General features: G+C 36.0%; 1 protein-coding gene across 1 annotated transcript in view; it reads right to left on the bottom strand.

Moving 5' to 3' along the window:
* Positions 1 to 14,389, bottom strand: part of Grxcr1 (glutaredoxin and cysteine rich domain containing 1) — a 79,918-nt gene that overhangs the window by 2,553 nt on the left and 62,976 nt on the right. Inside the window, exon 2 of the mRNA XM_063240420.1 lies at positions 303 to 545. Within this exon, the coding sequence (XP_063096490.1) occupies positions 303 to 545 (243 nt within the window). The remainder of the gene's footprint in view (positions 1 to 302; positions 546 to 14,389) is intronic.

Raw genomic sequence — 14,389 nt, 5'->3', positions numbered from 1 at the left:
AAAGAAGGTTTATCCAACATATGAATCCTTAAAATTCAAAATTCATGCCAAGTGAACGTTTTTAAAATGTAATACTATTCCAAAAAAGGCAATTTATCTCACTACATTTTTGCAGAAATGAGAACTGTAACAGTGCATCATTTGGCATAGAAACAAATGCCTCAATATCTTTAATTTCAGCTTCAACAAATAGCAAATGTTTCAGTAGTTATGTTGCAAATTGTGTTGTCCTGTAGGCTGACGGCTGTGTATCAGCACTGGCTAGGCTCTGTGGAAAAGGGGATTTTCCTTAGAATACTCACCCCGAGGTAATTGCCATCAATGAACACAACAGGGAGAGAAGGAGCTTCAGAAATGCGTCGGCATCGCTCATCTAACTCTTTTCCATATTCTCCATTCAGAGCTATGTTTTTCTCTTCAAATTTTACTCGATGATTTTGGAAGATCTTCCTAACCAGTTCACATCTTTCAAAAGTTGTCCTTACCACACGAAGGCAAGTGGTATAAATCACTACGCGGTCAAATTCTAGGTCAGTTGATGGTTGCTGAAGGGAAAGCATGGCAGTGTAAATATATTTGCTTTTACATTCATATGTGTAATTATCTTGAGATAATTAACAAACTTTAGCAAGTGTCTTACACTTTAAAGTATGCAATAAAAGTCAAATGAACACCTTATGTATCAATTTCACATTGAACTTTTTTGATTTTTTATTTATTTATTTTTCTTTTGTTTTTTTGAGACAGAGTCTCTCTGTGTAGTTCAGGGGGGCCTTGAGCTCACTATGTAGACAAGGCCAGCCTTGAACTTAAGCCAGTCCTCCTGCTGCTGCCGAGCACTGGGACCTCAGCCATGCAGCACCCCACCCAGAGAAGACATTTCTATTTAAATTAAACATCTGTAATTGAGACAGGATAGAGATAAGAATCAATGTAATTTACACAGTGAAGGTGTTACATACATAAAAGCCAAATAAATATATTAATCAATATAATTTAATTTTTCTTTTGTTAGCACATCAAATAATGTATCATAAAACTAGTGATATCTCACATGTGATGTCTTGCTATAAAATAATGACTGTTTTTCTGATGTCTTTTAGTCATAGTTCAATTACAAAATCTGCCTCTTCAAACCAAAGTGAAATATATTACAGAATAGTCAGAGTTAGCATTTAAGCAGTTGGAAATTCTTCTATATATCAATTTACCAAATTTTGTAGTCTTTCGAGCCATAGTTTCCTGGGAATGATGCGACCTGTATCATGGGATTTTTCTGAGCTTAATGTAGCATAGCACATGCTCATGTCCAGCACTGAGTGATAGAGCTCCAGCATGCAGTGAGAAGACTATATGCCACAGAAATAAGGAACTGAAGGACCAGAAAGGGAGTGTGCAAAAGCCAACAGCAGTGGGCAGGGGTCAAAGGCAAGCCTGAAAAGATTAGCAACCAACAAATGAAGAAGGACACACTGGAGTAGAGGCAAGGAACACTGAAAAACAAGGCCTTACAAGATAATCTTTTTCTGTATTTCCCACTAAATCAGGTATCAATGACTACTCGCCTAGGAAGCCCATTCCTACACTGCTGGAGCATGCTACTGGGCTACATTAGATATCAGCAGGAAAGCTCCTCTTCTGCCTCACTGTTTTACATGAAAGAGACTGAACAAAATATAACTATACAATGACACCACGGGATACCTGAGTCTTCACAGGGCTACAGTTGCTAACAAGACAATCACACAATTTGTGATACTGCATGAAGTCAAAATTGTGACTGGAAATAATTCCAGAAGTCTAAATACTAAAATTAACCATATCAAATGTCACCACTTTTGTATACAAAAACATCAGACCACTCTGCCAAGATGTACATGATGCAAACAGGCTGTGAATTAGAATAGGTTATTCAATAAAATGTGCTAAGAAAGATCTTACTTTTTTACTTACTTATAATTTTGCATAGCTTAGAAAAAAAGTTTTGCTAGACGTAGGAGTTGAATGGGTGATTTCCCAAGATCATTTTAAGTTTTATAATGTGAATTTTAGATGACACTGCCTTTAGCAAAAAAAAAAAAAAAAAAAAAAAAAAAATCCTCTTCTACATTTGCTTCATTTTCTTTCCCTCAACAGATTTATCTAAGCATCTGGCCAGAAATATAAAAATAGTCACTGGATGGTTTACTGTCCCTCTTTTCCCTTCCTGAGGGTTACCATGGAAATAGTGTGATAAAGGTTGAGAGCATCATAGAAGTTACTGGGGTCTGTGGCCTTCTGGTTCTCAGAGAGCTGACCCACACAGTAACAAAGGTAGCACATTATCTTCTTTCTATTGATTAAAAAAATTAACTCTTTAGGAAGTTTGGAAGCCTCACAACAAAATGCAGCACAGACACAAATGTTTTGGACCAGACTGCAAACTGCTATATGGAGAATAAGGGGCTAATCAAAGACCCACGCCCCAGGCCCTTAGTCTGCACTTTGCCCTGCAATAACCACCAAGAAATGGTAAACACTTTTGTCACTTGCTCATCTTGAGGCAATTCCAAAGCTTTCTCACCCATGAAAACTGACAAGTATTAGTCCCAACTATTCCCCACAAAGAGCCAGTCTGAAATGGGCTTAGAACAGAGCTGGGGCAAATTCAGTGGAAATTCCTGTTCTTTGTAGATCTAGACTTGCCCTCTGTGAAAAAGTGTATTGAAACAGGTTTCGGGTTTGCCCAAGTATTTCTGGAAATCAAGAGCCTAGAGGTTCCCAGACAATTCCAGGAATTCTATTCTTTAGTTTTAAAAAGTTTTATTAAATTTTAAAAAAATGTTTTTGTAACATCAATGGCAGTTTCAATGTCAACACCTTTACAACTAACTTCATTTGAGTGTCACAAGAACTTGCATTGTGTTACTATCTTGATTTACAGTTCTAAAAAACTAGGCTCAGGGAGGAGCCTTGACAAGGGAGAGTTAAATGAAATTTTACCAAGTTAGAGAGCAAAAACCCAGGAGCACAACTTCCAAAGACTGCAAGGTGTCCACTCTGCAGTGTCTCTGAACTTCATTTTAGTTTTTCTGTCCCCTCTCCAAGCAAACTCTCTGTTAACTCACACACTGCTGTTGACCAATTCTCTTACCCTCGAGCTCATGGTTGCTAGTGAAAGAGCTTTACTGAATTACAATTCCATCTAAAACAGAGATTAATGTCAAACACAGGGCATTTTAAACATTGCTGTTTGTCTGTCTAAAAAGATCCTGTAGAGACAGCAAGTTGTAGAGAGCTATTTTTCTTCTCCAAAAAGGCAAAGTGATCAGCTCAGATCACACAGTGTGTCAGAAGGCAAACTGGGACTAAATCCAGATTTCTTGTTAATCAGGCAGCAGGCCAACCTGGCACCAAGAACACTATCTTTAAGTATCAGATTCTGCTGGGGAGAGCAGGGCTGTGGGCTTTTGCAAAGAGCAGGAAATTTTTACATCTACTGCTCCATCTTTCTCTCCATGCCGCTTTGTAAACACTATAGTTAAAAGAGTTTAGTGAATTCCTTCCAAATATTAAATTTAAGTAAATAAACTCCTGCCCGTCTTGTTCTCAAATCACTTCCAATTCTTATTTTTGGACATCATGTGATTTGAATGTCCAATTTGTCTGTACCAGGTTTCTCTTTTAGCTTATTTTCTGGATCTGTTTCTCTTCTAACCATTTTTCTTTCTTCTTCAGTTCTGAAGGGGAATCATTATTTTTATGCTATATTCCCATTAGGTTTATTGTAGGAAGTTTGTACATGAATTCTGACTCACTAAGGCTTATCTTACTATAACCACTGATGAATGTGCAATATCCCAGCAGCAGAGTCCAACACAGAGTCCCCAATATGGTACCATTCCCAGAGTAAATTAAACATCAACCTGTGAATGATTGATTATATTGGATTGTTGATATATATAGATGGCTGAATATATTGGATAACTTCCACCATGGAAGAAACTGTGCTTTGTCCTTACTGGCAGAGAAACATTTTGGATATGTATGCCTTCATTGTATGCCTTCTGCCAAAACTACCACCCATGGACTCACAGAATTCTTTGTTCACCATCATGGGATTTCACATAGCATTGCCTCTAAATAAGGATCACATTTTACAGCCAAAGAAGTGAGGCAATGTGTTCATGCTCATTGAATTTATTACTCTTGCTGTGTCCCTCACCATCCAGGAGTGGTTAGACTGATAGAAAGATGGAATGGTCTTTTGAAGACACAGATGTGGTACCAGTTAGGTGGCAATAGCTCGTAGGGCTGGGTAAATTACTTCAAAAGTCTGTGTATGCTTTGAATCAGCACCCATTATATGGTACTGTGTCTTCCATAGCCAGGATTCATGGGCCCAGGAATCAAAGAATGAAAGTAGGAATGGAACCATTCATCATTAGCCCTAGTGATTCACTAGCAAACTTTTTAATCTTGCAGTCCCCATAATTTTATGTTCTTCTGATTTAGAAGTCTTAGTTCCAGAGGTTGGAAGGCTTGTACAGGAAACACAGCAAGGTTATCATGGAACAGAAAGCTAAGACTTCACCCTGGTAATTTTGGTCCCCTCCAGGATGTAAAGCAAACTCTTAGCTGCAAGCACCTGCACAAATGAAGAGTTAGTTAAATACATCCAACATTCAATGGCACAAGGTTAACACTTTTACTCCAAAAGTTACCAATAGGAAAATACAAAAGATTGGGGCCAAAGCAAGTCCACAAAGCAAATCCAAAAGCCAACAGGGTAAACATTAAAGCTTGTAATTCCCTGTGCAGCATCAAACATAATCTTTGGCAAATTGTGAGTTCCAAAGGGCTTAGATTGTTTCCCTCCATGACACTTCTCATGCTTATAGCTCCCATAGTTTCTCTTTTGGCTGTATTGGGTCAAGTGCCAGAAACATTAGGCACTCTGAACCCAATTCAGAGGGAAAAAAATTTCCTGTACTGCTGCCATTCTGGAACATAGTTCTCTGCAGCTTTCTCCTCAAAACAAAATCTTTCAATTTTGCAATTTGGAGGCTTTGAAGGATGGAGACTTCCTGCTTCTTGTGATGCCTTCAGGCCATCTTTTATAGTCTTCTGTTCTTCTCAGCAACAAAGCTCTCCTCAGCTCTGTCTTTGTGGTCCATAGCTTTAATGGGGCTTCTTTTCTGGCCAAACACACAACATTTGAAATCATTCTGCTGTGCTCCCTGCTCTTGATTCTAAATCTGGCTAAAAGCCCCTAAAAGTATCCATGCCACCACCTTAACTTTTCCACTGCCTTGAAGTTTCTCTGCCAGATTAATTAGTCCATCACCCTTTATCTAGTATCAGGCAAAATCTTTGGACATGACCAAAATGCACACAAACTTTTTGCCAAGCCATAACACACCTCATCTTGAGTCCAGCAGCCAATGCAGGTGTTTCTCTTACAAGAAACCTCCTGAGTCTGGTCTTTACCAGTTTTCTGGTGTTCTGAGCTCTCACCAGAATGTACTGTATGGAACAGCCTAAGGCATTCCAGCTCTACTCTTTCAGGTGATATCTTTGAACCTTTCCAAACTCTTCACACAAGCCATTTGCAAAGGGTTTTAAACTGTGTGGTCAGGTACAGTCACTGCAATGATCCTACTCCTGGTACCAAATTCTGTCTTGGTTATTTATCTCTCATTACTGGGATAAAATACTTGATGCCCAAAGTTAAGGAAGGAAAGGTTTAGTTAGCTCACAATTTGTGGAAGCTTCGGCCCACAATCAGACGGCTCCAAGGCAAGGTGGCATGGCAGAAGAGGGAAGAATCAAGCCTCTTTTCCTCCCTTAGATTATATGCAGGCTACCCACCCTGAAGTGGACGTAGCATTCACACCATCTCCACGCCCTCCTCTTGCACAGGCTCAAGATGTTTTCAAAGTAAGTACCCTGGTCCTTGCTGAAACATTTAGTTAAAGTTCTAAACTTCTCAGGTTGACACAATGAACAACATCCTCGAGTGGTAAAGGTGTGTCCTCTACACCTTAGGATGTAAAATTGCTGAGTTACTTAGTTAAGCTTCTAAACTTCTCAAGTTGACACAATGTATCAATCAAAACACTACTCCTTGAATGCATAATATTATTTTTTTTGCCTTATTTTCTAAGTGTGGAACTTTGAAAAAATATCTCCATGCCTTTCTACACTATAAGGCACAGACTGTAAAAATAATTGCAATATCATTTATGTCACAATCCTTGCATCTTTAGGTGAAGGTTTAGAATTGAAAATGGCACTTCATATTAACTTCATCATAAACAATAAGGATTATAATCCAAATTTGACAGATGAGGAAGTTAAGTTTGGGATAAATGTAAAGTACTCATGGGGAAAACAGTAGAACCAAAATTTGAAGGTGGATCTGTCTCCTTAATTCTTGCCTTTCTTTAGAAAGATGCTACATCATCTTCTTGAAAACAAATAACCAAAGAATCAAATTGTTCTAGCATTGTGTGAACAATTGGGTGAACAATCTGTTTGACAGATTGTTATCATAAGAGGACTGTAGCAGAGATAAGCCTAAAATCTTATTCTCAACCCTCCACTTTCTTCAAGTCTCTGATGAAATATCACCATGTGAGATATTCTTATCCTATAGAAGTCACTCCTCCTTTTAAATCAAATTTTTAAAAGTAGTACTGTAGAATACTATATTTAGTGGTTCACTATCGCTTCAAATAAAATTGAACCCCATTGAAGCAGAGACTTAGTTTACTACCCTAGAAGTAAGAACACAGAACACAACTTGGTGCATAATAGATGTTCAGTAGATGTGTTCTTGTATCTTTTCCCTACCTTCAGTTAGAAATTGCTTTGAATTCTTCTTCTTAATAACTGGATAATCTTGAGTTACCTCTTTATGTTCATTTTCTTATTTGCAAAACAAGAAAATTAATGTCCACTTTTAGGAATTTGTGATTAAATGATTTAATGAATAAAAAACCCTTAACCTGGGGCTGGAGGTTTAGCTCAGCAGCATAAGCGCCTGCCTTGCCAGCAGGCAGTCATGAGTTTGATCCACGGTACTGATAAAAAGGAAAAAGACAAAAAAAAAAAAAAAAAAAAAAAAAAAAAACCCTTAACCTGAAGCCTTGTTCATAAAAAAATATTCAATAGATAATGTTTATTAGTAGTACCATTGTTATGATAAGTACCACCAATACATATAAGCACCATCACTATTATTGCTATAGAGAAGTTCAAATATACAGATATCAGCAACCTCATAATGGCAAATTTTAACATTACAATTACACAATGAACAAAAATAAATCTTATATTGTGGTATATTGTCATTCATATTTGTTTGAATTCTAAAATCCATTTCTAAAAGTAGAAGTAATAGATGTAATATATCTATCAGAGGTCATAAAAATTCCTAAACAAGTTCAGATGTACTCACATGACATGAAAGAAATACGACTATAATATATGCAAGTGTAGATTTTTGTAGAGTGATTTCTCTTTTGTTAATTTTCCTAGATCATGACTTACACAAATTGCAATTGTTTCTTTAGAAATAGCATATTTGTCAATCCACCTACTGAATCTTCAAACCTTGCCGCTTTTACAGCACATGAGTTATTTAAAATAAAAATGGATTCTACTCTCATCATAAAATCTTTAGAAGGGGATAATAGTTCTGTCAATTCAGCATCAATCAAGTATAGAAACATTTCACTTGAAAATATAGATTTTCTTCTCCTTTTAAAAAAGCAAAAAATCTGATCACACTATTTTGTTATGTTCCTGCACAGATATATATATATATATATATATATATATATATATATACATTCTGATCTATCTAGACAATGTCACTTAGAAACATTGTGGGCATCACTCCTTTAGACTGGAATTCGTCATGCAGCATCTGGAGTTGTTTGTTCACACATACATTTCATTTGGGAGAAAATTGAGACCCACACAGATCAATTATTTGAATTAAATTTTTCTTTAGGAAACAACATGGTACAATATAAAGAAACTCAGTCTTGAGCCAGTACACTCACTAGCTGGGATGGTTAATTTCACAAGTCAACTTTTCTGGGTATGTCTGTGAAACGAAATTAGTGTTTGAAAACAATAGCCCTCCCCATTAGAGGCAGCTAACAGGCAATCTGTGGAGGACCTAAATTGAACATGAAGACAGAGGAAAGTTTTCTTATCCTCTCTTTCTACATAGCTCTTAAACTAAGATTTCAATCTTCTCCTTGACCTCAGTACGTCGGGTTCAAAAATTAGATTTATCCCTCTTTGCAGATAAAACCTATATCAAAGTGAATTCAAAAATCACCAGATTCAAGGGCATCCAATCCCAAAGTGATGATCTTGCAACAATAAAATCCAGGCAACAAATGAATCAGGAACAGTTCTGCATATAGACATATTTAAAAATAAATTTCCCTCTCATCTCTTAAAGTTTAAAATTGTAAATCCAAAAGAAAGTGGCCTAAGATATTGGGCAATGTCATCAGTATAAGTGCCAGTATAACTCTGCACTAGCTATTTTAATAATATTTTCATCTTACTTTACAAAAACATTGGTGCTCTTTCTTAAAAGGAAGTGTCCTTTCTTTTCACTCTCCTAAATGTGTATATACCACTCATAAAGATCAAACAATAAAAGATTAAAATTGTTTTCAACTTTCGACATCAAGGAAAATGCTGGAATAATCAGCTTACCTTTGGAATGAATTTGAATATGATAAGAATTTATAGTAGGGGCTGAAATGCCTGCATGTCATCTCAGCCCAATACTTTCATAAGTTCCAGTGTGATGAGAAGTAATAGTAGTCCCTGTGGAATTCTCAGAATAGATTGAGAACTAAAAGTGCTCAGGAAAGCCAGTGAATGTCCAGAAGTTGAGAAAATGGAAACTAGCCCCAGGCAAGTTCCTTATTCCTGCCTCCTCATCCAACTTCTAGGGTTAACAATTTTGTTCTTATGACTACACTGGGGATCATTGTCTCCCATTTCACTAAAATATACTCTTCCCCAGACTTGCAATGCATGCAGAAGAAGAAAGTGGTAGGGAACATTTTCAGAAGACTGGCAGTCAATACAGGGAGTGATATAATATCACTCCCTGTATTATATATATATAATGAGTTGTGGGTCTGTTAATTCTATAAGTAATGTAGTTATACTTAATAAGTAATGTAGATATACTTATTAGCTTAACTGTACAAGTGAAAAAAACTGAGGCACAAGAATTATGTGTCTAGCATAAAGCCTGAAAACTACCAAATGATGAAGCTAGAGTTTATTCTTAGTAAATCACAGGACTCAGATCTTTCTATGGTCTTGTGAATTATTGGCTCACTTTGACTCTGTTAATATTTCCATCTCACTGGGTAAAAACCCAAGAAGTTGGAGGGGCTAAGACAGGATTTCTGAAGCCTAACGTTTCACAAAGATTTGAAATAATTAATGCCTTAATTTCTTGTTGTTATAACAAATTGTAACAAATTTAATGGCCTAAAATGACAGATCCTGTTGTCTTATACCTCTAGCCCATAGGTCATAACATTGGGTTACAACAACCCATCCCACACATTTTTATTGTAAATTCATAATTTAGCCTAATAGTAGCTAGTTATATGGCTCAGTAGCTGCACCTGGGGGATACTGAAAGCAATCTTTGTGTTTACCCATTTGGTAAAAAGAACATCAAGGCATGTGCCTGTGTGTCAAAGTGTTAAATTGGGATTTTACCCACACTATGCATCACTTAACAGGTTTCACATATGTTTATCTGACTATGACAGGGGGCAAAATACATTCACTGCACTCTTGTGTTATGAAAACACATATCTTACTACAAGGAGATATGGATGTGACTCACAGTGACTGTGCCTAGGGAAAGAAGAAACCCATTTGCGCATTCAGCCACTTGGCAAATGAACAGCAAAGGCTGTACAGGAGACCCAAAGCAGTAACAAGTCAGTTTTATCCATGAAATGTTTGTTGTTAAATTTTTATGCATTTAGGATTTATTTTTTAAAACTTTTTTTTCTTTTAATATTTCTGGTACAAGTAACCTAATTCAGTAAAATGGCCAATGAAAAATCACATTTGCAAGTTTGGTGGTCAAAAATGAATCATCAGATTACTCATGCAAAGACAACGAAGATGATAATGATCAGAGTTGATCATGTGAGCCAAAATTCTTGTAACACTGAAATGGAGCAAGAATTGACTGATATAGGAATAAGGAATGCAGACCTTCTTGATTCAGATGAAAACAAGAACACTAACAATGTGAGTACATATTTGATTAGTTAAAATCATGCAAAATGGTTTAATGTTAGAACTAGGTCTGAAAATACAGAGAGCATTTTGGCAGGGGTGAAAGATTTAGGACAGAATATCAGCACTATTATTCAGTGTTGGAAATTGTAACAGACAAAATACTACAAGATGTTGTGAAATACTCAAATGCTGAAATACAACTAGAACATTCTTTACGTACCAATAGCCAAAAAATGTATTTATTATTACTAGATGAACTGAAAGCATTCATAGGTGTTCTGTACTTAGCAGGGTTTTCTCATAATAATCACAGAAATGTAAAAGACTTATGGAAAAATGATGCATGTGGACTTGAGGTTTGTAGAATAACAGTGACCCTGAGATTTGGTTTCCTTCAAAGTTGCCTGAGCTTTGACAAAACCACACACCAACAAAGGAAAAGAACTGATGGTCTGGCTGCTATACACAAACTGAGAAATTTGTGAGTAATTGTCAAACAATTTATATACCATCTAAATACATGACTGTTGATGAACATTTTGCAGCATTTCATAGTTCCTGTAGCTTCAGAGACTAGATGCCAATAAAATCTTCACAATAAGGCATAATAGTTTATGACCTTTAGATATGAAGATTATTATGTTTCCAATTTAGACATTTACCCTGGAACTCAGCCACCAGGTTCTTATTCATATAGTAATACACTGAATGATGCTGAGAACAGACTTGTTGCCCCTACCTCCCAAACTAATTGGAATGAGATTTTTGACAATTGTTTTATTGCTTTCCAATTGGTGTTATATTTGCTAATAGAGCACAAGTTGAGGAGCATAGAAATTGTACACAGGAACAAGTAGAACTTTCAAAGAAATGTTTCAACTTCAAAATAGAGAATTGTGTAATACAATCTTTGGATGCCATTGGTGTGTTATGTAGCCACTATTGTTACAGAGAGCTGAGCTAGCTAGAAATACTACAGGCAGTGAGACAGGGCTAGGTCCTCCAAGAACCCAGTGTAGAAGCCCAGGTACCTTGCAACTGTGGGGGAGACAGACACCTCCTGCTGTGGGCCAGACCTCAAGACAGAAGATCAAACAAACGCACCCATATCCTAAAGATGATATTCTAAATAGTTCTCTATCACACTGAGGAAATCAGGAGTCATCATCCCAATTCCCTATGGGAAGAATCTCTGCTTCCTAAGAATGCCTGCTTTCTACATGACTCGTTTCCCCATTTGCCCCCATTTTAATCAGTTTTACCTGAACAATTAATCTCATTGATTAACCATAGTTCTGTCCTATCTTATGCACATTTGCCTTGCGAGTTCCCAGTTTTCCCCACCTTGTATCCATCTCACCCCATGATTTCACTCTATAAAAGTCCCTAAAAAAGACAGTCTTTGGCAAGCTACTTGGGACCCCTTCTGTCTCTCTCAGACAGAAGCTTTCTTTCTTTCAATAAATATATTCTATTCTTAATCTCTTCCTAAAATGCATTCTTTGATTTTAGAGAACATGAACTCGTACCAGACATACAGTAGGTAGGGAGTTTCATTCCCCTATATCACTGTAATGCCACTTGAAACAGAAAACATTGGCCAATGGCTGTGTTTCACCTACTCTTAATGTGTGTAGTATAAATAATTTAATAGTTTACAAAGAAAATAATAAGTGAAAAATATCATGGAGAAATTTTCTTAGAGAATTGGGACTGGATCTCATAAGAGATCATTTGCAGCAGAGGAAAAACAAAAATTTTCTGCACAGGTAAACTACAAGCAAAACAATTGTGGTGCTCACTGGTTAGGTGAGCTGACAGGTGAACAGTCAAATGCAATATCACAAAGACCTACTATAACAACAGAAAAACTTAAGTATGATGTTAACTATGTCCTATGTTAAAGAACTGTAAAGCAAAACATACATGCTGTCAGTGAAGTAAAGATATCTGCATGGAACATACAGTTTTCATGCATGAACAGCCTTCAGTGTGACCATTGAAGCAAAGATTATTTCAGTGGTAGACTTGTTTGTATTTACATTGTAATTCGCATAGTTCTTATTTCTGATGTTACTTTTTAGGTTTTGTAAACAAGCAAACAGCTGATATGAAAATAGTGAAGTCTATTGTAAGCACTCATTACATTTGATATTTTATTTTATTGACATCTTATTTTCCTGCTAATTACACATTGTAAAATATAATAGGAGGCTCCTGACAAAACAGGATGACAAGAGAGGTAACAAGAATTCCCTGCCAAACAGGAAAGGAAAGTCAACACGTGCACTGTCAGGATAAACAAAAAGTGTGCATGGAACATGCAGCTGTCATATGTGAAGACTACCTTGGGTACGACAACTGAAACAAAGATTATTTTGTTGTAGATTCCCATTGGTATTTTCATTGTAGCTCATATAGGAATATATTTCTGATGTCAAATTTCAAGTACACAGCGATGTAAAAATGTTTATTCTAAATGTGCAATACATATTAAGAATTTGGCATTTCATTTTATTGATATTTTATTACTTGTTAACTACACATTGTATAACATGAGAATCTTCTGATAAAACAGCAAACCAGTGAAATCTTAAGACTGTCCTGCAAAAAGTCCAGGGATGCAAAACACATGTGTTGTCCATGTAAGTGACGTGTGTATGGAATGTGCTGTTATGTGTGAAGACTTCCACAGGTGTGATAATTGAAGTAAAGAATTTTTGAAGAGCTCTATGAGTATTTTCATTCTAGCTTTTATAAGAATTTATTTCTGTTGTTATCTTTAGACTTTACACACTAAAAATGTCAATTTTTGAAAATTTTAATGCTTTTTATAAATAATAAATATTGACAATGACATACTTTTTGATATTTATTTCCTGTTAAGTACTCATTATTTAATATAATAAATAATTAATCAGTAGAAATAGTCTAAAAAATAAATGTGATATTATACACCCATAGAAAAGCACTTTTATGATGAAGTTGATCTTATGCCCCAGGGTTATTGATGCCATTGTCCCTCCCCATACAAGCTAGAAGTAAGAAATTGTAGATGCATTTCAGTTATAGCAATCAAGGTGTCAGCAAGGTCACACTCTCTTCTAAGGCTTGGAGGAATATTCCCTTCCTTGCCTGTTCCAAGTTTTAGAAGCCACTCATTTCTGGATTTATGGATCTTTCTTCCAGCTTCAAAGAATACTACTTCAATATCTGCTTCTTCTCTGACTGACCTTTCTGACTCCCTTTTTAAAAATCTTTGAATTACATTCCTCTGAGGCAAGAAACTGTGATAACTTTTCCATCTCACTGTCCCTCGCTTAATTATGTAACTTCCAAGTCTCTTTTACTGTAAGGTCACATATTCATTGGTCCTGGAGACAAGAGCAGAATACTTTTACATGCTACATAGCTGTTGATAAGCAGCCTACCACAGATAGATAATGGATAGAAGACTGATAATATATACATAGATAGATACAAGGGTAGACATTTATAGGTAGATGAACAGATATGTACAATTTAAAGTGTCAGATTGTAGGTTTGGGAAGAAAATGACTTCAAACTGTACCATGTCCAAGCAAAAATGAAACCTGAAGATTAGCTATCACAACTCAAATATATCACAATCTCAAGAAAATACTCAAACTTCTAGTTATTGAACTGGATCATTTCATCGTCCTTATCAACTTACTTGACAAACACAACCTGATGATAACTCTACTGACATAAATATGAAATACATTTTTCTTCCAAAATCCTTAATAAAGTCCTTGTGATAGAACTATTCTTAAATTACTACCAAAATAACGGTAAGGATATTTTAAAAGCAAGTGAATTAGAGAGATGATTTGCCTGTTAGTTATCAGTCTTTGTCTCTCATCTCTCTTTTGTACTCTTTTAACAATCTTATCTTGCAATACATTTTACTTCCAACTATCAAATAAGTTTAAGAAATTGCTATGAAAACCAGATACGAAGAATAACCAAATGAAGGAAGAACTTCGTACAACATAAAAAGGAAAATACAACTGAAAATGTTTGAGATTTCTGTATAAAGTCAGAAATTAAAATTGCTCCACAAAGAAATCTAGGT

This window comes from Cavia porcellus, unplaced genomic scaffold (assembly GCF_034190915.1).
Source record: "Cavia porcellus strain 051 isolate PalLab524CR breed Dunkin Hartley unplaced genomic scaffold, mCavPor4.1 scaffold_30, whole genome shotgun sequence".
Lineage (NCBI taxonomy): Eukaryota > Metazoa > Chordata > Mammalia > Rodentia > Caviidae > Cavia > Cavia porcellus.
Note: the sequence above shows the minus strand (reverse complement) of the source record. Positions and strands in the feature narration are given on the sequence as shown.